Here is a 25,289-nt window from a genome sequence, read left to right on the forward strand (position 1 = left end):
TTGAGTTCTGACTGCCTCCCTAGGACGGCTCCCGTGTTTTATTCTTTATTTGTTTATTCAAACCAATTTTTGTATCAAGTTTTCTTTGCTTTTTACTATATGTTTTGTTATGTAACAATTGAACATAAGTTTGCAAGAAATAGAAGGTAAAGGGTCGGTCCGCCAGACGGGTAAACTGATGGGAGAATTGAGTAATGGACAATATAGTAAAAAGCAAAGAAAACTTGATACAAAAATTGGTTTGAATAAACAAATAAAGAATAAAACACGGGAGCCGTCCTAGGGAGGCAGTCAGAACTCAAGGCTGCCTCAGGATCGGCACCCGCACAAAAATCCTCATAACGAGCAGTTACCTTGTTATGTAGTTGGTTGCAGTGAGACCATGGACCCGGCAGAGTTGGCCGCATTCCACACCATTCCTGGTTTGGTACAACAAATCCAGCAACAACAGGGGATTTTGGAAAGACTGGCAGCCTAGATGGATTCCCTTTCCCCATTAGCAACACCAACTGTAGTTCCTCCATTACCAAACTCAGCACCCCCTACTTCAATGCTTCCGCGATTACCTCCTCTACCAAGGTATCACGGTGACCCACAAGAATGTCAAGACTACATCAATCAATACCATATGCACTTCACCCTGCAGGCAGCCTTCTTCCCTACCTACGAAGGCTTCATATTATCTCTATTGGGAGGAGTCGCACTCACCTGGGCCTCTCTGCTGGGAATATCCGATTGTGGAAGACCTAGTTCGATTCCTCCACGACTTTTGTCTTATTTTTTATGAACATCTTTGGCTGCAGCTGACCTTTTACAAATTCACCAGGTTTCCTCAACCATGGGAGAGTAAGCAATTCAATTTCAGAAATTGGCTATGGAACTACAGTGGCATGATGACAGCCTGGTAGCTATTTTTCGGCAGGGTCTATCGGAGACCATTAAGGATAAGCTAATAGAGCAAGAAATACCTAAATCACTGGAGGAGCTCATTCGTTTGGCCATTTGGCTAGACCTTCGCTTCCATGAGCAGGCCCAGCAGTTGCCATCTTCCTTGGAAGATCTTTTTGACCTTATGGAGAAGATTGATAGATACCTTCAGAAGAGGGCCTACGAGGATCGCACGGCCCTAAAAAAGAGACAGGTCTTCGGTATCGATTCTTCAAACCCCGGCTCCGATTGAAATGCCCATCTGTGTAACTTTGTCACCAGAAGAGTCCATGCAGTTAGGTCGAATTTGTCTGTCTCCTGAGGAAAAGGTTTGACGTTGACAGTCTGGCCTCTGTTTATATTGTGCAGCTCCTGGTCATCTATTAGCTCAGTGCCCAGAGAGAAGGAAGGCTTCTTCATGCCCAAAGTCACCTGGGTAGGTAACTCTAGGCCTGACTACTTCAACTCCACAGTCCTCTTATTGGTCTCCAAAGAACACTCCGCCATACGTTTCTCCATTAGAGCCCTAGTGGACTCCAGCTCCGGGGAAAACTTTATTTGGCAAGAGCTGGTGAAGTGCTTCTAGATTCCCACAGTCCTGATGACTTCGCTGGCACTCTCCTCCATATATGGGGAACCTCTCCCAGGACAGGTGACTCGATCCACTGTGCCTCTAACTCTATGAGTGGAATCCTTGCATTCGGAGGTTATCAGCTTCCATGTACTCTCCCAAGCTGTGAGCCCGATTGTCCTGGACCTGCCCTGACTCCGGCACATCAGAACTTCTACATTAGGGCCCTGGTTGCAGTGATTCCTGTATTGCCTCCAATGACAGGGCTCACCCGGTAATTGTGACCTCTGCCTTCCCAACACTTCCAACACTTCCAACCTCTGGTAGGGAATCCCGAAGAACTCACACTACTTCCCACACTACCTCCAGGAGAATACTCTTAAAATAGTCTTCAGACAATTAAAAGAACAGCTGGGACAAGAAAGGGCTAAACGTGAAAGACTGGAAAAAGAAAACCATGCCATGAAAAGGTTTGAATGTCTGGTTACCAGGAAAGATGAAGAGAAAGCAGCTCTGCTTACCCTTCTTCGGCAAAAGAAGGATAAGATGTCTTTTATTCTATCTGTTCCTGCCAGCCTAGATCCTGAACAGAAGGAAATCAATTCTACACCTATATTGGGCCCTTGGCCCAAGCATTTCAGAGGAGATCATCCCCTTCATCTACGGCTTAATTTTAGTCCCCGGAATTGCATGAACTAGAGGACAAAACCAATCATTTGGTTGCAGGAACCACCTCCCAAGCCAAGAGACGTATAGGGGTCTGAAGGATATGAAAAAAACTTCAGTATCTCTTAGCCTGGAGAGGCTGTGGGCCCAGGGAGAGCTCCTGGGAGCCTGTGTCTAGTCTATAAACGCCTCAGTTAATCCTGGATTTTCTTCGCTGATTCCCCTTTGAAGGGGAGGTACTGTTAGAATTCAACTGCCTTCCCAGACTTCTCGGCTTCAGTCACTCACTGAGCGGCAGGAGCTGCCATTGTATGCTCTGATGCATGCATTACTAGGACCCAGCGAAGGGATGCATAGGGCATGCGTGCGCACCTGTGTGTACAATTCTGCGCATTCTGACGGAAGAGTTGGGTAGTCGCCCCAATGAGGATGTCATGTGCTCAAGATTATTTAGCCTGCCTGGAGCTTGCTTGTCTGCTGCCTACTTGAACTCTGGTTCTTCTATCTGACTATACTGCTTGCTGCCTGTTTCATTCAGTGTGTGGAGCTGGAGTCTCTCTGCCTGTGGTCAAGGTAAATACTTGGGTCCTTTCGTGTGGCTCTTTGGTTACTTTACCATACAGGGGTCCATACTGCCTACAGTCAGTCTGAAAGGGTTTACAGAGGGGCCAGAGGGCTATCCCCCTGACAGCAGCAAGGGCTGCCTTCCTTACACAAACCTACATCCACTGCATGACAGCATTCAGCAGAGCCCCTGACTCCCAGTTTTATCCTGGCCATTTGGGAAATGTAAACCAGAACTTTCAATCTCTAAATCTTCCAACAATAAAAAATATAACTGCTATACTGGGTCAGACCAATGGTTCTTCTAGCCTGGTATCCTGTCTCTGATGATGGCAAGCAGCATGTGCTCATAGGAAGCATATAAGAGACAGGGCAAGTGTGGAGTGATCCAGTCCCTGCCATATTCTCATGGTTTCCAGTAAGTGACTCAAGCGTCTTTTGGATTTTTGTATTTGTACCCAGCAGATCACAATTCAGACTACAAGGCAAACTCAGGATCTGATTGATACAGAATGATATGGCCTGTCTCCCCCCACGGTTCACATCTCTGATCATCGATGTGTCAGGCACGCAATATACAGAAATATTTTCTATTTTGTGGGAGGTGGGATTTGGGGTTGGGTAAGGAAGTCACAAAAGATTCTGGTTTGATAAACCAAAGAATCACACTGTTGCAAGTCACACCGGCCTCTGGAGGCTTGTACACAGCTTCTGCAATGTACCCGAAACTTTGAAGCACTGAAAAAAGTGCAAAAAAGCGGAATTATATAAATCTAAATAAATAAATAAAATAAATAAACTTGAATCTAAACTGATGTTAGCAGCAAGAATCCACCTCTAAACTAAATAAAACACAACTCTGAAAGACTCAGAAAAATGGTTAGAATCCACAAGATCTATGAGCAGAAATAACGTAGGGGCGTAAGTGATAATGCAAGGTGTGGGCAAGTAATTAGAACATTATACTATGAATTAGAAGCCCTCTGCAGCTTGACCTTGAGCAAGTGATTTTCTCTGCCTTTGCCTCAGTTTTACTCCCCACTCTTTCACTGTCCCTTTGTGTGTTTTAGGATGATCCCTTTCTCTTTCTCAGCTTCATTTCTTATCCACACTCCATTATTGGCACCATGTGACTTTAAGATGAGTCACTTTATCTCCTTGTGCCTGAACTCTAATCCCAGCTCTGTCACAGACTCTGTGTGCCTCAGTTTTCTTCCTGTAATAAGAATAAAGCCACTGCTCCTTCCTTCACCCCTCTAGACAGTTTTATAGAGTGCAACACTAGAAATGTAGTACAAGGCACTTCACTCCAGAAGTGGCTGCAGATATGTTGCTGATTTACTTGGTGGTGAAGCAAGCTGGCATTCTGTTTGGATGAAGAACACTGAACGTTATTATTATTATTGCTGTTAATTGTTATTAAATTTCAGCTAACCATAAGGAACTCCTTTAGATGAGCCTCGATGTTCTTGTTGTAGTTGGTGAACAGCGCTGCTGACACATTAATGATGGCTTTCGCCAGGCACTGGATGTTGTTGCCGTATCCTGCAGAGAGAGACAAGAGTCAAGCCGTTTGGTTTGAATTCTTTTTTTATTCCGCTGCACCCCCCCCCCCCCCACCTACCCTCTCCTGCCATGGCACTTTATACCATGGCCTGTCCCAAGGGTAGAGGCACTTCAGATGCCAGCCTGGAGGTTTGTTTTGGAACATGGCACTCACGTACTTTGAAATGGCTCTCAGTGGGTTTTTTTTTTTTGGTTTTTTTTTTTAGCTCAGACTCTCACAGTTACCAAAATGTACAAATCTTCTGGGCTCTTAGACCCATCCAGTGGTGGGGCACTCAGCACTGTGTGTATGAGGGAAGCCTGCACTGCTGCTCCCTGTGCTGTACCCGTTCTGTCTCGCTTCTAAGCCTTCCCTGGAATTCTTTAGGAGAGAGATGAGAGCGGAAGACTCATTCATCAGAGCAGCGCCAGCAGGAAGGGGGCATGTGGGTGGGTGAGGGGGGCGTAGGGGTATGTGGAGGGGTCACTGCCATCCCTTACCGTCATTTTCGATGTTGTAGAAAGACAGGGGATCAATTGCCAGGTTGGGAAGCGACACGGCCAGGAAGACGAGGAGCAGGCAGGCTATCTTGTACTCTTCCTCGGGGGAGGTGCTGTCTGCAGGAGACAGGGAAACAATTACAGCCACTGAGAGATTTCTGTAATGAGCTTTGTTCCTGCCTGCTGCCAATTGTTTTCTGCAGTGGGAGTGGGAGGGTATCTCCAGCGCTGACAGCCAGCCAAATGCTTTGATGGATGAGGCTGCGTCTGTTTTTTGTTTTTTTTGTTTGAGATTTTTTTTTTCTTTCTGTCTTTTCATTCATGCATATGGGCTATTTGGAAACAATGCTTAGACCTGGAAAGCTGAGTATTATATGAACTCGTATCTGTTTTAGAATTACTGGCAGTGTTGTACACATATTTATCTGTCCTGGTAAGAGTGGAAGGGGGTTACCATATTGATCCATGTCAGTAGAGAGAGGCTGAGCCAGTGCTAGTTTTCTATCCTTTGCAGGCACAGGCTGTTAGTTTCTTAAGGAATTAGATCTGTGCATGCAGCAAGAGGAAAACCAGGACCGGCTCAGCCTCTCTCTACTGACAATAGACAGTTATATGGTAACAGACTGGAGTTGCCCAAAGACTCCATGCCAAGCGAATCCCATTCTGGTTTTACCCCCATTGCCTGCACAATCGCAGTCCTCCTTGTAAGGTCAGAACTAGATCTCTGTGCATGCAGTGGCGTGAAAACAGGACCGAGTTAGCCTACCCTAGATGATTTCATTTATTTCTTATATACTGTATCCTGTCATACCAGACAAAAGAAGGCCATGACGGTGTGCAAAGCGATGGCCAACTCCGGTTCTCGAGAGCCAAAAAAAAAAAAACAGGTCCAGTTTTTCAGACTATTCATAATGAATATGCATGAAATGGATTTGCATACAATGGAGGCAGTGCACTCAAGGACCAGAGTTGGCCACCCCTGGAGTACAACAATCCACAGTATCCAAAAAAAGGGTCATATATACAAACAAAACATTCACAACTCCCCAGCCCATATATATCTGCAGTCATCTGGTAACCATGTGACCAGGAAAGGGAAGCTGGAGATCCCTTCCTCAGCCACAGAGTTGGGAATAAGCTCTGTTTCCTAAAGGACCAGGCTGAGCCAGTCCTAGTTTTATTCTCATTGCATTTATGGGCTCGTACAGGGCTTCCCAAACCTGTGGGAAGCCAGGTGGGCTTTTAGGATATCCATAATGGATATGCATATGGTAAATGCTGGCTCTTCAAAGTATGTACGGTATGTTTATCCCATACATATTCATTTTGGATATCCTGAAATACCCAACTGACTGTGGGGTCACCAGCACAGTTTTGGGAAGCGCTGGGCTTGAAGTGCCAATGTCTGTAAGAACAGCAGGACACTGTCAGTTCATTGACGGAAAGGGGTAAAAGCAGGACTGGTTCAATTTGTCCCTGATGACACAGAGCAGGAGTGGCCAACTCTGGTCCTTGCCAGCCACAAACAGGTTTGGTTTTCAGGATATCTCCATTGCATGCAAATCTATCTCATGCATATTCATTGAGAACATCCTGATAACCTGGCCCTTTTGTGGCTCTCAAGGACCAAACCTGGCCACTCCTGACACAGAGCTTGTCTGTGCAATACCTAGAGCCCTCTGGTATTTCACATTGACCAAACCTGATTCTGCTGTGTTTCTAATATCACATAACGCTAGAGCAGTGTTTGTCAGCCCAGTCCTCAGGTTACATCTAGCCAGACAGTTTTTCAGGATATCCACAATGAATATGCATGAGATAGATTTGCATACAATGGAGGTAGTGCATGCAAAATCTATTTCATGCATATTCATTGTAGATATCCTGAAAACCTGACTAGCTAGGTATGCCACGAGGACTGGGTTTAGAAGCACTGGGCTAGATCCCCAGCAGACACAACTGCAATTTAAATTAGGCTTGCCTCCTCACTCCAGGTCTGCTGCACATGCTGATCCAGTCCTGGTTTTGCCCCACTGCATGCATGGCGCTCTTTCTGATTTTTCTACAAATCCACGCGTGAATTCCCATGGAGAAAATCCAGGACTGGATCTGCCTGTTCAATTGACTTGGGATGAGATGGCAAGCCTGGTTGAAATGTTGCTATATAAAGGGTCATCAGCATTTTATGTCAAATTAAAGATTTGCAATGTTACACACTTGGCAGTTTTGTCCAGCCACTGCATCACAACGCAGCCTCTGTTACCAATCACAGCACAGTCTTCATCCAACGCTACAGTGAATCCTGTACAGGGAGAGTGACTTCAGGGTCCTGTGCAGACTGCAGCTGGCCATAACCAAGGTTAATCTGAAAGATGGACTCTGTAGTTTACTGATGTGGTATAAAATGATCAGATTGTTCCATGTCATAAGGGACAGACTAAGTCATTCCTGGTATTACCCCCATTGATGCATACAGTCTTCGTCCTGCTCTTCCTAGGGATTTCAGAATGATATCTCTGTGGATGTAATGAAGGTAAAAACCAGGGCTAGATCCTGCCTGTCCTTTCTGGCTTGGAGTGATAAGATCATCTTTAAAACAGCACTCATCAGGGCCGATGCAATAAATCTCTGCGGAAAACGGGCGTTCAGCTTCCCTAACGCACGCTCAGCACCTCACCTGGGCACGTGATCGAATATTTAAACGAGGGGTCACGCTGCCAAGGAGGTGCCTCAGACAAATGTGCACCCCTAGCACCTCCTTGGCAGCGGGTGCCCAGGAGAAGTAGCTGTTAGCAGGTTAGGAAAACGAACACTCAATTTTATGAGCATCCCTTGTCCTAACCTGACCTCTGGCACACTTTTACTTAAAAAAAATTTTGTTTAAACATTCTGGTCCTTTTGGTTCCTTTGACTTAATATCGCCTGCTCTGGGCAGGAGTTAATTTCTGAGGGTAAAAATGTGCACGTCGGGCACACTCTTTTTTTTCAAAGCAGGGGAAAATTGCTAATAGCCTCATCAACATGCCTTTGGCATGTGATGAGCACAATTAGCTTCACAGGTCTTGGATGTGCGTTTTGGGTTGTGGATGCCCAAAACCCGCATCCAATGTGCGTTTTGGGTTGTGGATGCCCAAAACCCGCATCCAACCACGAGTTAAACATTGCACTCGGCTGAGCGCACTGTATTGCATCGGCCCCCTCATGGGCAGGCTAATTGTTATGATCATTGCCCAGTTAAAAGTGGTCCACAGAAAGGCTGAGGTGCATGGGCCAGGAGTCTGAACTTGGAAGCTCGGCTACCACCCTCGGATAGCAGGCCTACGAAACAGAGGCTACACTTTATACCTGTGTTTAGACTGGACAGGGCCATCACCAGGGCAGGGTCTATGTCACAGGGAATGCCCGCTGCTGTCGCCAACTCAAAGATACCCAATGCCACCTGTAATCCAGTAAAAGAGTGTTTTGGATGAAAAGGATGTTATTATTTTGGATTTATATAGCACCTTACATTCAAGCACCTTACATTCAAGCAAGGTCTCAGCATGCAATATAATTTGATACTTAAGACAGAGGCTGATGAATCTCCCTGAATGGCGCTGGCTGAGGAGGAGTAAGGAGAAAAGCCCATATGATGGCACTGAGAGGACTGGCCGAACAAAATCCTCTGGGATGGAGCAGTAAACACCTTGACTTCAGCTTTTCCTCTTGCAATTTCAGTTTATTAATTTCACACAGCAGAATAAACTTCACAACACTGTCTGCTTTTGCAGTGTGCACACAACTTCTCAGAAGCTGTTCAGGAGCTCCTACTCCCCCACAGTGTGACGGGGAATTTTAAACTCGGGCAAGGGGTGTCTAATGGCACCAAATCTTGACAGGTGTATATTGTGCTGTACATACCTGTATCTTAAACTGCCCCCCCCCCCCCCCAAGCCTTCCTCACCTCGAGTGTAAAGGTCCCCCTATCACACTGATATAAATAGTAAACTGACCCATTCTGCTATGTTGAGTCTCTCTCTCTCTCTCAAAAAATATTTTCGGCCAGTACCACGATCGCAATTTGTGGTAAATACCTATAGATGGGAAATTTGCCTAGCCACACCCCCTTTCTTTTAACACGGGTGCTATGCTTGTTATATAAATATAGCAAAATGATAAATATGGGTCTTAGGGCTTAATTTACTAAGAATTTTTCCCATAGACGCAGAATGGGAGAAAGGTCTTAGTCAATCAGGCCCTTAGACTGTGATCCCTCTGGGGATAGGGAAATGCCTGCAGTACCTGAATGTAACCCACTTTGAAGTGTCAAAAAGCAGAATATAAATAAAATAGCCATAGCAGAAGTAGAAAGCTGCAGAGAAAGTCAACAAAGGGGATGAAACGGTTAACCTGTGATGAGAGGCTGCGTGGGCCAGGGCTCTTCAGCTTGAAGATGGGGGTATATGATGGGGGGGGGGGTTTATATAGTCATTAGTGGGGTGAATCAGATTCACAGAGAACGGTTATTTACCCTTTCAAATAGTACTAGTGTAACCCATGGCTAAGTGGCAGGATCCAGTCACCCTGATCTCACAGGTCTAATTTGGTATTGCTTAGCTGACTGTACTATGCTCAGAAATCACTGAGTTGGTGAAGAAAGAGGAAGAGCTGCCCTGCACAGGTTTTGGGAGGTCAGTGAAGTAGTTTTAGAAAGTTTTCACGAAACTGAGTTAATAAAATGCTGCTCATGTGAGCTGTTCCAGCTCCTTATCGAGCATTGCTAGTGCCTAAGGAGGGTCCATGTTGCAAACCAGTTGATGTCCTGCTCCTCTAGGAGAACCAACTGCAAAGGAATTACAAGTACTGTGGGCTTTATCATGAGAAAGATACATGGGGTAATAATATTCAGAATGGCTGCATCAGGAAGTGAGATACCAAAAGGATGAAGCATAAATGTACAGACTTATTAAATTGGTTCAGGGGAGTGAATCATGTTTTAACACCAATCTATTTGCTTTACAGCTAGCTGTGAGAGTTTTGTCAGTAGTATTGTTAAAATAAAAGAGGAGTTTGGATCTCATTTCAGAGCATGATTTAATGCTAGAAAAAATGTAGAGTAAGGCATTTAGGCTGCAAAAAACCCAAGGAAGAAATACAGTATTGGAATTCTTCTAATCATGACAGAAGAGTGGGATCTGGGGGTGATCATATCTGATGATCTTAAGGTGGCCAAGCTGATGGATAAAGCGATGGCAAAAGCCAGAAAGATGTGTGGTGCATAGGGAGGGGAGTGGTTAGCAGAAAAAGGGAGGTGATATTGCCCCTGTATAGGTCTTGTTGCGCTGACGATGGAATGGAGCGCAACTGGGAGCTCTCCAACGTGGGATGAGGAGAGTGTGTGCCCTTGCGGTGTGGATAGTCCAAGTCTGAGAGTCAGGAGCCTCGAATCCTCCACCAACCTGCTCGCCCATTAGGCCACCAACGCAATGGTGGTCTCTGAGTGGTCCTCCGATTACTCCAAGGCCTTTCAGACCTGCCACGGGGTGCAGCAGAGGCAGCAGGTCGGACAGAGGTCACAGTGGGAGAAGGCCGAAGGCAATGGAGCTTGGAATGAAGACTCAGACGTAGCTTGAGATGAAAACAGGAAACAGAGAGGGATGAGCAAAACCTTCAGGCGCCCTACACAGCACGTGGGGCTGGTCGCAAACCGCACTGTCCCCTACACGCCCTACACAGCCGGGCGGCTGGTCGTGGACCACGAGAGGAGCGGGAGGCTCAGGAAGTCTCACAGCGTAGGATTGCAGTGACCCCTCGGATCCTCTGGAGTCGGGACTGGAAAGACGAAGATAAAAACTTGGAAGCTCGGATTAAAAGCAAGGAATCTCCAGAGGCACGGGTCCTACAGGACCTGGAGCATTAGGACCAGATACATAAGGCTGGGGATCACAAGGAATTTCAGGAACATCATGGAACATCAGGAACAACACGGAACATCATTGAAACATCAGGAACATCAGGGACATCAGAACAGAGACCAGGAAGATACAAGAAGATCCATGGATGAAGATCAGAAATGCCTGGGTAGGAGCTGTAGATGAGGAGTCCTTGGGAGGACTTAGCCCCTTGCCGAAGTGAGGCCTGAATGACCAGGCAGCCTATTTATAGGCAGAAGAAGGCAACTCCCTGGGAGGAGTTTGCAGGTGGGGCTCCGGGGCGGAACAGCTGCGGGCCCTTTAAATCCCGAAGAAGCTGCGGGCCCGCCCCCTAGGAAGGAAGGGGCACGACCCTGGACAGCAGCCATGCTGCTGCTGTAGCAGAAGCTGGAACTGGGCCTCAGGGCAGGCCCCGACGACATCGGCGGCGTCCTGCCGCGAAGCGGAGGCTGAGGTAAGTGGCACCTGCCGCGGGAATGAGGGAGGGTTTGGGTTTATCCCTCAGGACCTGAAGCCCCTCTCTTGTCCCCAGAAGATCAGCTCCTACGGTGTACGTGATTCTCATCTGGAGTCTGCAGGGCTCAGTCGTGATTCAACTTTTAAAACGTTTTACTTCATCTTGGGCTGAAACATCATTGAGCCCTCCAGTAACGCGTCCCTCAGGGTGCAGAGCGAGCAACACGAGAAGGAGCTCAATTCCGGTGCTATCTGATGATGTAGTCGCCACTATCAAGGAGGGAGCTACCCCGCTGTCGGTGTCTCTGGGATTGATTGTTTTGCCAGAGATGTGGGAGAAAGCACAGTGGAGAAGAGGCAGGCCATGGAAGAACTGAAACGCCATTTGAGAATTGCTGAACCATCAGAGGCTGTGGAAGGGCTGTCAGGCCTTGGGCAGCCTAGAAATTCTCCTCTCCTACAGAAGCTGCTGGTTGCTAAGGCTCAATACTTCAATTTCAAAGTCTTCTTCAGCTATAAAATTTCTTTTTCAAAAAGTGGACAAAATGACACTTGAGCGTGATGATTCAACAACTAGGGAATACAAAGGGAAGATAGATGCCTTGTCTAAAGAAATTAAAGATGTGAAAATGTTAAGTTTGAAAATTATTAAAAAAAAGTTTTGCTTCAAAGAAAAATGGAACAATTTGAAAATTTTCAGGCATCTGAACCTTCAGAGATCTGTTTAAGAAGTGTCACGGACAGGCCGACTGGGACTGGGAATCCCCCCTGCAGGAGCAGTACAGGGCTTCAAGGTTGGACAGGATGAGATCTTCTACCTGGCCAGCCCCCTCCCCCTTGGGTTGAGCCCACAGATTCTGGGGGCTAGCAGAACTTTCTGGAATGGTGGCAGTTGGACTAGGTAGGGACTGGAGGTAAGGCGAGAAATGAAGACAGGGCTGGAACTGGAGACCACGACATGAGCTGGAGGCAGATAGGAACTGGCAACAGGCAGGAGCTGGGGATGAAAGATGGAACAGGAAGCAATGCAAGAACTCTAGACTAGGGCTGGAACTGGAGGCCCACAAGGAGCAGGGGCCACAAGAATGACTGGGCAGTACATGACTAGGATTGGTCAGGACAAGGCTAGGACTGGACAGGACTGGGCAGGACAGACGAGGAAGAACTGGACAACACAAGACTAGGACTAGACAGGACCATGAGAACAAGGCAAGGAATAAACTAGCAAAGGAAAACAGGACTAATGCATAGCAAGGCACATATAAGACAAACAAGGAAATTACAGACAAGGAGGCCAAACAGGCCACAAACCAGGGCAAGGTAAGACTAGAAGGCCTGAAGACCACAATGCAGGATAAGAAGGCCAAGAAGGCCACAGAACAAAACAAGAGGGACAAGGAGGCCACAGGGCAAGGCAAAAGGGCCAAGGAGGCCACAAGGGAAAGCGAAACAAGAAGGCCACAGAGGCCATGCAGTAGGAAGACAGATGGGCCAAAGCAAAGAACCAAAGTGACTCAATGACTCAGCACAGAGTTGTGGGAGAGGCAAGGTTAAATAGGGCTGAGCTTGCTGAGTCGTGTGGGCATCAAAGCAGCAGCTAGAGTGCGTGTGAGCATGGCTCGGTGAAGGTCTCTGCTGGTGGGAGGGCTGCCTAGCAGCCAGAATTATTGCAAGAAGTAGTTGATGGAGGTTATGGGAGTAACTGTAGAATCGATCCCTCCTCCTAAGAAAAGAATTGGAGGTGGATAGTTGCAGCTTGAGAATGCAGACCCAGTTACGCCTGATAGTTTGGATTTAACTTTTTTACTGGAGAAATCAATGTTAGAAGAATGGGAGAGAGCTATGCTACTAGCTTTGTTTGTTTTCAAACAAGATCTAAATTACATAATGAAGTAAAACTTTAAAAAAGCCCAAGTTTCTTTTATGGGGCAATGAGTCTGGATCTTTCCAGATGAAGTAAGAGCCTCGCAGGAGAGAAGAAACGTTTTTCAGAGTATATGCCAGAAAACTTGTATTCTTGGGGCTGGCTGTATTTCTGTCGACAAGTTACTTGTTGAAGTTGTTATAAATTCTAATAAAAATAAAGTAAAAAAAAAAAATCTTTCCTTATTTGGATCAAAATGCACTTGTCCACCAATGTGTTCCTTAGATTTTCTTGTCAAAAAAAGTCTGACATGGACTGTGCTGGAGATCTGCAGGACCAGAAAAGAGTGCGGTGTCTGCGTGGGAAGCTGTGTCTACCTTAAAACATGTGGATGAGTGAATTGTCATGAGTAACTGGAACTATTAAAGAGTGACTTTGTGTTTTGCTTCTGGGACTGCAGAGGAACTGGGAGGGTGAAAAGAAGAAGATCCGGTTTTGGAGAAATGTTTGTGGACTGTGATTTTGAGGCCTGTACTGTTTTCTGCATTTTCAGTTATACTGGACTGAGAATCATGAAATTTTGTTTGTGTTGCTGAACTCGTTATTTTTTAGGTAAACTAATTTTTTCTTTTGGAGCACAACTTTGATGTCAACATTGTGTTTTTTTCAAGGTATCCTTGGCCCAGTTTGGCCTTGCAAACGAGCCTGCTCACAATCCACGAGGGCCACAGAGTTATTCCTCCACACCAGTGGCTGTCTGGGGCTGGGCAGGCAGCCCCCAGTGACTTTGTGTGCATAAATCAAGTTTTTATGCACACTAAGCAATTTTTTAAAGCATATTTTTGGGTTAGTGCACCTCTTTCTCAACTCCTAATGCATTAGCATACCATTGGCTTACTACATCAGGAGTTAAACATTGTTTTTATCGAGTGCTTTAAGAAACTGTGCACTGAGTTTCAGTACAGCTTGTTACATCAGCCCCAGATGAGAGGTGCCAGGCAGTCGGAAGAAGGTTGGACTCGATGCACCTCTGATCGCCTTTCAACCTTACTAACAATATAACTGTGGCTCACACAATGAAGAAGTCTGACAGGAAGGATGGTTTTAAGCAGGGCCTCACTTTCACCAGGCGATCCCTTTAAGGAGGTAATTTTATCATAGACCACGTAAATTTGCAGTCTGTTGTGCGGCCAAGTTGTAACAATTTTCAAAACAAACTTAGCCGTGAGTGAAGCCTGCTTTGAAAATTATCCTGGCAAACGTGCACACAATTGAACCTGCTACTCGGTGCGTGGTAGCTTTGCTGAGACAATTAAAGCGCATATTTTTTAAAAATCAAAAAGTATGCACCTACGGCCCAACACCCGCCCAACTCTGCAATCTGGAACGCCTCTCCCCTGTGTGCTTAAAAGTGCACACATAAAAGTGTGTGTTCGCGTGCATGTGATTTTATACATGCAGATACACAATTTTCTAAAGGGCTATTTCTGTGGGTAAAGCACTACTTTACCCGCAGAAATCCCTTTGGAGAACGACCCTCTCTAGGTGCAGCTTGGAGCTGCTGAACCAGCTGCTTGTGTTTCCTCAAAAGAATAACGCAGAAAATTGCTCACGGGCTGAAAGGTAGGTGAAGCAGAAACCTAGCCCATCGGGGTCAACACTCTGCCTCTTAAGGTGTCCAAACAGACGATGCATGACTGATTTTTTTTCCCCTCCGGCGTGTTCTCAAAACCTGTTTAAAAAGTTCAGCAGTGCTGGATGAGTCCAGCCCTTGCAGCTCTTAAGTGACGGCTGATGGGAAAATATGTCAAGGAGGCACATGAGAGACTTAATAAACCACCAGCCTTCAGAGCCCAGGTTATTAAGTAAGAAGCAGTCCCTTCTCATACCCACTCCTGTTCTTGGAGAAGATGTTCCCAGTCTATCACTGAGCGATTTCTTAATACCCCGTTGCCTTTAACTGGATCTGGAACTCCAGAATGACCGGTCATGGAGGCTTACACAAAGCCCGCTGAACAAGAACCGGAATGCTAAAAAGCTAGCAACCCATTGGGGTCACTGTGGGCCAGTACGGGCTTCAGTAAACACCCAGCAATGCTTAGTGATGAGGTTTCAGAAAATATTAAGAGTTGATTTCAAGCTTTAGAAAGCTCAGAGATGCCAACTAGCTCCGTTTCTGCTAATCACATGGACCCAATCCCGGGTTTGCCCTGTTGCATGCAGGGAATTTTGATCCTGCTCTTCTTAGGATGATCAGAACTACAATTTCATGCATACAGTGGGATAAGATAAGAATAGTCATATATGGGGAACAATTTTCAATTTCCCCAACAAGGTGCAATGTCTGTAGGTATGTTGTACCCACACATCTTGTACCTAATTTCCAAAGGGAAAGTACACGCTTAATTTTACTTTGAAACTGCCCACAGGTAGAAAGTAATTGTGGACTTCGTACCAGCTTTCAGTGAGAGCAAAATTTCAGTGGAAAATATTTCAAGTAGATATGAAGATCCAATCTGTTCACATTATTTTCTCTTCCCTCCTCCTCAGCACAGCTCTGATGATATCTCCTTGCAGTCCTGCTAAGAGTCTGCGTGCACCTCTGGTCGTCTTTCAAGATAGACTAAGGGAGGGCAATTTTCAGACCAAGATTTTACCTGGATGTTAGGCTGCAACCAAGACACAGGCAGTCTTACGACAGTTTCCATGCATCTGCCTTCCATAAATGTGTCAAAGAGATGAGCTATAAGACTGAATGGATATGGGGATGTCTCAAAGGGCTGAGAGACAAAAGTGTGTGTGTGTGGGGGGGGGGGGGGGTGAATGGATATGGAGACATGTCACAGGGCTGAGATACAGAAGTGGGGAATTAATGGATATGGAAACATGTCACGGGTTAAGATACAGAAGTGGGGGTAGAATGGATATGAGAATATATCATGGGGTGAGATACAGAAGTGGGGGGTGAATGGATATGGGAATATATCATGGGGTGAGATACAGAAGGTGGGGTGTGAATGGATATGGGAATATGTCACGTGGTAAGATACAGAAGTGGGGGTGAATGGATATGGGGATGTGTCACGGGGTGAGATACAGAGGGTTGGGTGAATGGATATGGGAATATGTCACAGGGTGAGATACAGAAGTGGGGGGTGAATGGATATGGGAATATGTCACGGGGTGAGATACAGAAGTGGGAGGTGAATGGATATCGGAATATGTCAAGGGGTGAGGTACAGAAGAGGGAGGTGAATGGATATGGGAATATGTCACCGGTGTGAGATACAGAAGGTGTGTGTGTGTGGGGGGGGTGTGAATGGATATGGTAATATGTCACCGGTGTGAGATACAGAAGGTGGGGGGTGAATGGATATGGGAATATGTCATCGGTGTGAGATACAGAAGTGGGGGGTGAATGGATATGGGGATATGTCACGGGGTGAAACAGAAGTGTGTGTGTGTGTGTGTGTGGGGGGGGGGTGAATGGATAATGGGATATATCATTGGGTGAGATACAAAACTGGGTGGGGTGAAAGGATATGGGGATATGTCACGGGGTGACATACAGAAGTGTGTATGGGGGATGAATGGATATGGGGATGTTACACAGGGCAAGAATCAGAAGTGGGGAATGAATGGAAATGAGAATATGTCACGATTGAGATACAGAAGGTGGGGGGGGGGGTGAATGAATATGGGGATATGTCATGGGGTGAGATACAGAAAATGGGGGGTGAATGGATATGGGGATATGTCATGGGGTGAGATACAGAAGGTGGGTGTGAATGGATATGGGGATGTGTCATGGGGTGAGATACAGAAGGTGGGGAGAGAATGGATATGGGGGTGTGTCTCGGGGTAAGATACAGAAGTGGGGAATGAATGGATATGGGATATGTCACAGGGTGAGATACAGACGGTGGGGGGGTGAATGGATATGAGGATATGTCACAGGGGTGAGATACAGAAGTGGGGAATGAATAGATATGTGAATATGTCACAGGGGTGAAATACAGAAGGTAGGGGTGAATGGATATGCAGATATGTCACGGGGTGAGATATAGAAGGTGGGGGGTGAATGGATATGGGGATATGTCACGGGGTGAGATACAGAAGGTGGGTGTGAATGGATATGGGGATGTGTCATGGGGTGAGATACAGAAGGTGGGGAGTGAATGGATATGGGGGGGGTGTCTCGGGGTAAGATACAGAAGTGGGGAATGAATGGATATGGGATATGTCACAGGGTGAGATACAGAGGGTGGGGGGTGAATGGATATGAGGATATGTCACAGGGGTGAGATATAGAAGTGGGGAATGAATAGATAAGTGAATATGTCACAGGGGTGAAATAGAAAAGGTAGGGGGTGAATGGATATGCAGATATGTCACGGGGTGAGATATAGAAGGTGGGGGATGAATGGATATGGGGATATGTCATGGGGTGAGATACAGAAGGTGGGGGGGGTGAATGGATAATGGGATATGTCACAGGTTGAGATACAGAAGGTGGGGGGTGAATGAATAATGAGATATGTCACAGGATGAGATACAGAAGTGGGTGGGGTGAATGGATAATGTGATATGTTACGGGGTAAGATTTATTTATTTATTTATTTAACACTTTTTTATACCGACCTTCATAGTAAAACCATATCGGATCGGTTTACAAAGAACAAGGGGATAACTAAGACAATAACTGAGGAAAATAACAATAGAGGTGAATAAGGCAAAGTTACAATTAACAAGGAATACAATTAACAAGATACAGAAGTGGGTGGGGTAAATGGGTATGGGGATGTGTCATGGGGTGAGATACAGAAGTGGAGGGTGAATGGATATGGGGATATGTCACGGGGTGAGATACGAAGTGGGGGGGGGGGCGGTGAATGGATATGGGGTGTGTCTTAGGGGGTAAGATACAGAAGTGGGAGGTGAATGGATTTGGGGGACGTGTCGGGATGAGATACAGAAGTGGGGAGTGAATGGATATGGGAGCTTGTCATGGGGTGAAATACAGAAATGGGGAATAAATGTATATGTGGACATGTCACGGGGTGAGATACAGAAGAAGGGATATGTCACGGGGTGAGGTACAGAAATAGGGAATGAATGGATATGGGGATGTGTCTCAGCATAAGATATAGAAGTGGGTAATGAATGGATATGGGAATATGTCACAGGGGTGAGATACAGAAGGTGGGGGCTGAATGGATATGGGATGTGTCTCAGAGTAAGATACAGAAGTGATGGATGAATGGATATGGGGATGTGTCATGGGGTGAGATACAGAAGGTGGGGGTGAATGGATATGGGGATGTGTCATGGGGTGAGATACAGAAAGTGGAGGGTGAATGGATATGGGGATGTGTCATGGGTAAGATACAGAAGGTGGGGGTGAATGGATATGGGGATGTATCATGGGGTGAGATACAGAAGGTGTGGGGTGAATGGATTTGGGGGACGTGTCGGGTGAGATACAGAAGTGGAGAGTGAATGGATATGGGAATTTGTCACGGGGTGAAATACAGAAATGGGGAATGAATGGATAAGTAGACGTGTCACGGGGCAAGATACAGAAGTAGTGAATAAAAGGATATGGGGATGTGTCATGGGGTGAGATACAGAAGTAGGGATGTCATGGGTTGAGATATAGAAATGGGGAGTGAATGGATATGACGGTCATAGGGGTGAGATACAGAAAGGTTGTGAATGACTATAGCACAGTATATGTCTGTTTATTATAAACAGCCAGGTAGTGACTGAAGCTGATGGCCACATGTTCTAATTCTGGTTAAAAATTGTATTACTCTGCACTAACATCCTGAGTGCTAAGCATATTTCATAATTTTTTTCTGCTTATCCCAGTTATTCTTAAATCTAAGTCTGAAATATGGATCTGCTCCCCTGCAGAAAGAACAAAGGAATCAGTACCTTGATATCTGTGTCTGGAGTGACAAAATCCTTCAGGCATTCAATGGGGCCCATCAAGTACGGGCAGTGGTCAGAGAAGACCTAGAGGAGGGGAAGAGGAGAAAAGAGAAATTACTAATTACCTGATAATTTCCTTTCCTTTAGTGAAAAGTAGGTTAATCCCAACGAGTGGGTTATGCACCTCTGCCAGCAGAAGGAGATGGAGCAAAAACTGACATCACAGTTATATATTCCTGCCCCGACATCAGCCCACCAGTATTCTCTGGAAAAGCCAAACTGTGGACAAACCTGATTAAACTTGAATACTATTAACAACAGGCAACCGTTCATAATTCCTACCAACAGGAACACTGAGTTTAGCCAAAAGAATGAACATATCTAGAAAACTAAGAGCTAGCAAAGCCACGTACCAGTTATCAACGAAGAGCAAGAATCATACTCTGCATCACTCACCCTAAAAAAGGCTAACTACAAAATCCAAATCCAGCAACCACTGACACGTCTCAGATTGACCTACCCTTCACTAAAGAAAAGGAAATTATTAAGTAAGTAGTAATTTCTCCTTTCTAAGCATTTAGGTAGGTCAATCCCAACGAGTGGGATGTACAAAGCTAATCCTGAAAAGGGTAGGAGGCTGTCAGCAGCCCAATCAAAACCACCTGTGCAAAAGAGGCATCAACCCTAGCCCTAACATCCAAGTGGTAAAGCTTTGAGGAGATGAACATGTTGCTGTTCGGCAAATTTCAGCTGGTGAAAACAAACGAAGCTCCATCCATGATACTGCCCCTAGCCCTTGTGGATTGCAGTCTAATCTGCTTTAGTAAGGCAACTTCAGCAGCCACATAGGCTGCTGTAATGACCTCCTTATCCCAGCAGGCAAATGTTGCCCACGTCACTGGTGCTCCATGCTTACCTCCACCATGGAGCACAAACAGGTAATCAGACTTCCGAACAGTCTTAGGCACCTCCAAATAGCGCAGTAAATGACGCTTGACGTCCAAGGAGCGCAAAAGGTGGTGGTCAGCTTCATCTCTGTCCCTGTCCCAGAGAAATGGGCTGATTCAAATGAAAGTCCGAAATCATTTTGGGCAAAAAGGAAGGCACATTCCAAAGCTGAACCGCATCTGGAGTTACATGGAGAAAAGGCTCATGGCAGGAAACAGCCTGCAGCTCAGACACCCGACAAGCCAAACTGATTGCTACCAGAAAAACTGTCTTCAAAGTAAGCAGCCGCAAGGAAAGAGTACACAGCGGTCGAAAAGTTGGACCTGCCAAAAACTCAAGGACCAAGAAGATACCACAAAAGCAAATCAGAGGAACCACTGATTTTCCTGCCGGATGGGAATATGCAGATATACTTCTGTCAGATCCAGAGACGTGAGGTACTCCCCTGCTTGAACTGCCATTATGACAGGGTGCACCATTTCCATCTTGAAATGCATGACTTGGAGATGTCGGTTGAAGCCCTTGAGAGCCAGTAAGGGATGAAATGATCCTTCCTTCTTGGGCACAACAAAATAAATGGAATATTGGCCCGTATTTTGCTATGATTCTGGAACAGGGATCATCGCTTTCAGAATCAATAGCCGTTGTAATGTTGCTTCCACTTCTACCCTCTTCTGAGGAGAGATGCATAGAGAGACCATGAAGGCATCCTGAGGAATGTGAAGAAATTCTAGAGCATAGCCATTCTGAACCACTTTGAGAACCCATTGATCTGAAGTAATCTGGACCCAAAGGTGATAAAACTGGGATAAATGACCACCTATCTCCTGCACCATCAGGTGAGCCCACAAACCTTCACTGGGAAGACTGAGGGGCTCCACCTCCAGAGTCCATATCCTTTCGAGGACCTCGGGCGTAAAAAGACTGAGATCTGCAGAAGGGACAGGATCTCTGGGAAGAATCTCCTCTATAAGGCCGAAAATGCCGGTAGTCTCGAGAGCGGCCACTCAGGAAACTGGCTTCTTATCCTTTGGCAAGCATGGGACCTGGGTCTCTCCCCATTTACTTGCCATTTTTTCCAATTCACTGCCAAAAAAGAGTGAGCCTTTGAAAGCTTAGTCAAATTGGACTTTAAATAGAATCTGCGGACAAGTTGCACAGCCACAGCTGTTGCCTGGTGACAATAACCCAAAGCTGCTCCTCTGGTGGCTGTGCATACCAAGTCACAGCCCGCATCAGCCAAGAAGGTGGTTCCTGGTTCTACTATAGGCCCAAGATCAGACCCAATACCATTAGACCCTTGACAAAGCCACAAGGTAGTCCATGCTACTAAGACACAAGAAGCAAATTGCAAGTTCATTGTCACTGCATCAAAGGCTTGCTTCAGGATACTCTCAATCCTTCATCCTGAACATCGTTCACAGCTGCATCTTCCTCTACCGGGATGGTGGTATGTTTTGTGACAGAACACACTAAGGCATCCACCTTAGGGAAATGTAATTGATCTCTGACTTGCAGATCTAAGGGGTATAGAGCTGCTAAGATGCATCCTCATTTAAAGGATGCTCCTGGCACATTCCATTCCAGATCATTCAACTTCTGGATCACATCCAAGAGGGGAAAGAAACAAGAAACCTTGTGCATGGTGACCAAAATAGGGTCTTTCTTCTGCATCCCCAAGGAGTAGGACCTGGCAACTCATCTCTCTGAAAGAAACATAGAAGTGTTCTATATAGCTCCAAATCTGGGGGGATATCCCCTTCCTCACCAGGAGAGCCCCTACCATCATAATCATAATCATCCCGATCCCCCAGCATTTGAGCTCCGTCAGACAGTACTGCGCTACAGCGCTTGACCATGGAGACAGGAGGAGGAGCACTTGGAGCGCCTGGACCTACCTTAGTAGGAACTGCCGCTTCAGTAGACCAGCCCTGTCAAAATGTCTGCAATCCCTGGAAAAATTCCACCCAGGAAAATGAGGCCGGGTCCATTCCAGGTTCCATAGGCCCGAACCTGATGTTCTGCGTGCCAATTTTCCCTGAGGGCTTGACCTATGGACCAATCAGAGGTGAAGAAACCCCTGCAGTGTCTCCCTCGGCCCCACTCCCCTCAGACCAAGGAGATGGGCCATTGTTGGCAAAATTGGAAGGAGGCAAATCTCCCCAAGCATCCAGGCAGCGCTGACACAGGCTTAAAGAAAGCTCGGGCTAAATGGCTCTAATTTGGCAGGCCGCACAGAAGATAGATAAGCAATTCGGTTTTTTCGCTGCGGGTGCCATGCTATAAGCAGGTAGTCCAATGAGGGTTTGCACCTAGCTTTCCCGCATGTACAAAAGTGCCTAATATGTACGAACAAAAAATGTGCGCACAAGCCCACATGCCTAGGCCGCTCATCCTACTGGACACCCAGGACTGACACCTAAACTGGGCACATATGTACGTGAAGAAGGAAATATGCCCAATTGTATGTACAAACGAGAATGGGCGCACACCCAGATGTGCAAATGTGCGCCGACGGTCTGAAGCAAAAAAGCATGCAAAAGTACCCCATGGCCTACTGCACACCCAACATAGGAGAAGCCTGGAAGTGGGGCCTAGCCAAGCGGCTGCTCAACCCACCATGCCTGCACTCTTTCCTCACCTCATAGAACTCCCCAGAGATGTGAGCGGGACAGCCAAACACTGAGGAAACAGACCCTTCTCCTGCTTTCTTCCTGTCGTTGACTTTTTTTTTTTTTTTTTAAAGTAAAAAAATTTCACTTGAGCTCAGCCCTCCCTGACTGAGAGCAGGAACAGGTCCCGGCTGCGAGAGGAGAGGGCTAAAGCCTTCACCACCGAGCCGTCTCTCAGCCTGCAACCACCAATTGAAATTTGTATCCACACCAGTCAAGGCTACTGGACTGAGGCACTATACTGAGAGAGGGATCACACGATATGAGCTCAGGCGGCAAGTTTTGCTACACAGACATCTCCTTTCTAACTTCTTTCTTCTTTTCTTTTTTTTTCTCTTTTTTTTTATCTCACTGGCAATCCCCTGACGAGAAATGCATGTCCACCATCTGCTGGAGTCGGAGAATAATGACGGGCTGATGTAGGGGCGGGACTATATAGCCATGACATCAGCTTTTGCTCCGTCTCCATCTGCTGGCAGAGGTGCATAACCCACTCGTTGGGACTGACCTACCCAAATGCTTAGGTATGGAGTATTGTTACTGCAGCTGCTTATGTGTTCTAATCAGTCATTTGCTGTGCTGGAGGTGTGGGTCTGATTCCCAGACCTGGCTCCAGCTCCTCAGTCAAGCTAGTATTAGGCGTGCTGTTGAGGTAGCACTCAAATCACTGGAGAATGTGAGTGGTTTCTTGGCACCATACTAGCACCACCTGCTGGTCAAATAATGAAGCACTAGATACCAAAAGCTTAATGCTCATCCAGTCATATTAAATCATTTAATATGTATATCTATAAGCGTTAGACACACTTTCCAGTGGCAAAATAAATAAACCAAGAGCAGGTGATGAAGACAAGAGTGTTTTTAAAGGTGAACAGGTACTGAAGGAATCACGGGTGATGTATCTGTTGGGAAATCATTATTAGCTTCCCAACATCTCTCCAGTGTGCCTTTCCATACCGTAAGTCAACATAAAGGCATCGCAGTCAGCCAATCCAATTAAAAATCATGGAATCAAATCTTTTCATTACCAGAGCAGGCTGAGAGTTCAGCCAATAAAAGTCATGCACCAAAGAAGTCAAATATCTACTGCTGCCGTATCACATCCTCATCACTTACTGTCTCACCCAGCAGTATCACACAGGGGTGATCTTTACCATAGGTACTGACAGTCAGTGAGTAGGTGGAGGAAGGGTGGATCTTAAATCTGACATCCAACTCATAATTTATTTATTTATTTACTTTTGGTTTTTATATACCGGAAGTTCCTGTATACAATACATATCACTCCGGTTCACATTTAACAGAAATAACTATCGCCGGGGAGGCGGTTTACATGGAACATATCGAATTAATGAACGGATAATATATAATAAAGTACAATCTATTGGGAAAAACAACTAAGATCAACTTAGAACACAACTTGGAAACATATAACTGAAGTAATATAAACATTAGATTATTGCTGTAAGGCAAGGATGGTTGTTGTTCTTCTTGCTTTTAGCTCTCTGGGAAAGCTTGACGGAAGAGCCAAGTCTTGAGTTTCACTTTAAAAGTAGTATGGCACGGCTCAATGCGTGCCAATATAGAAACAAAAACCTCTTGTCATAGCTATAATCCCATATGGATTCACCTTTTCCCTCCACATACCTAGTTGGGCCTAGGGCATAAAGCCCAGCACAGGGCTGGTTTATCATGTGACCTATATGGGGCCATTATGTAGTGTCTGAAGCTAGTATTCAAACTCATATTTTGCTCCAGAAAGTACAACCAAGGATGGGCTCCTAAACGAAAAAGGCAGAGGAAAATGGTGTTAAAACTGACCCTGAAGGTCACCCCCAGCTCTTCACCCCAAGCCACTCTGTGACAGATGAGTAAAAGAAAGAACGGAAATCAGAGCTATAAGGACCAGACATTATGTGGATGTGATGTAATTAAACCCAGACCTGGACCATCCTGATCCCGACGACCAGCACTATACATCTATTCCAGCTTCTTCTACTAATGTTACCCACCTTTTGGAGACCTTCCTGTGCCATGGAGCGGAAAGACAGAATGACACCAATGATGGTCATTCTCTTCAGCAAGTTCTCTTGGGCTGGAAGGGTGAATGAAGAAAGACCTCAGGATTAGGTTCCATGGTGATCCAACAGCCCTCAGCATGTAAGTACTGGCCAGGTCATTCTCTGCCTGAGCATGTGCACCATGAAGCCGCTGTAATACCTCAGCACCACAGCATGAGGCACATTTGGAAGTATCACTAATTTTAGATGAATGTTTTGAGGAGACCCTGTGATACGCTTGTGGGATTTTGACAAACTCACAATCCAGGTTTCAAGGAATTAAAGGGCAAAGATACAGAGATATTTGTTCCAAGTATGCCACTCTGCAGATATATCGATCCGGGCCCCCGCTATCCAGCCTGTTCTTCCTAGGTCTACTATTATAAAACTATTGGAAAATATGGGACTCCCCTAAAAATTGTGACTAGGTCACAGACTTCTCTAAAAGTGACATGTCTGCATCACAGGACTTCTGTAAAGACTGAATATCTGCAGTACAGACTTCTCTAAAAGTCACAGCCCTGGTCACAGAATTGCCTACCATTGTGGCTATCACAGGTGTCCCTTAAATTCCCAGACAGCAGAAGCATTGTGATAGTTAGGACAAAACCAGTTTCTTCTAGAAGGTATTAATGATGCTAGCCATCCTGGACGGTATCCAGTCAGTAC

At 46.0% G+C, this 25,289-nt stretch overlaps 1 protein-coding gene across 1 annotated transcript in view; it reads right to left on the bottom strand.

The window, feature by feature from the left end:
- NCKAP1L (NCK associated protein 1 like) overlaps window positions 1–25,289 on the bottom strand; it is a 231,139-nt gene that overhangs the window by 18,668 nt on the left and 187,182 nt on the right. The window contains 5 exon segments of the mRNA XM_029595128.1: window positions 4,164–4,273; window positions 4,775–4,891; window positions 8,120–8,213; window positions 18,944–19,024; window positions 24,573–24,655. Coding sequence (XP_029450988.1) covers window positions 4,164–4,273; window positions 4,775–4,891; window positions 8,120–8,213; window positions 18,944–19,024; window positions 24,573–24,655 — 485 coding nt within the window.

Source organism: Rhinatrema bivittatum, chromosome 3 (assembly GCF_901001135.1).
Source record: "Rhinatrema bivittatum chromosome 3, aRhiBiv1.1, whole genome shotgun sequence".
Lineage (NCBI taxonomy): Eukaryota > Metazoa > Chordata > Amphibia > Gymnophiona > Rhinatrematidae > Rhinatrema > Rhinatrema bivittatum.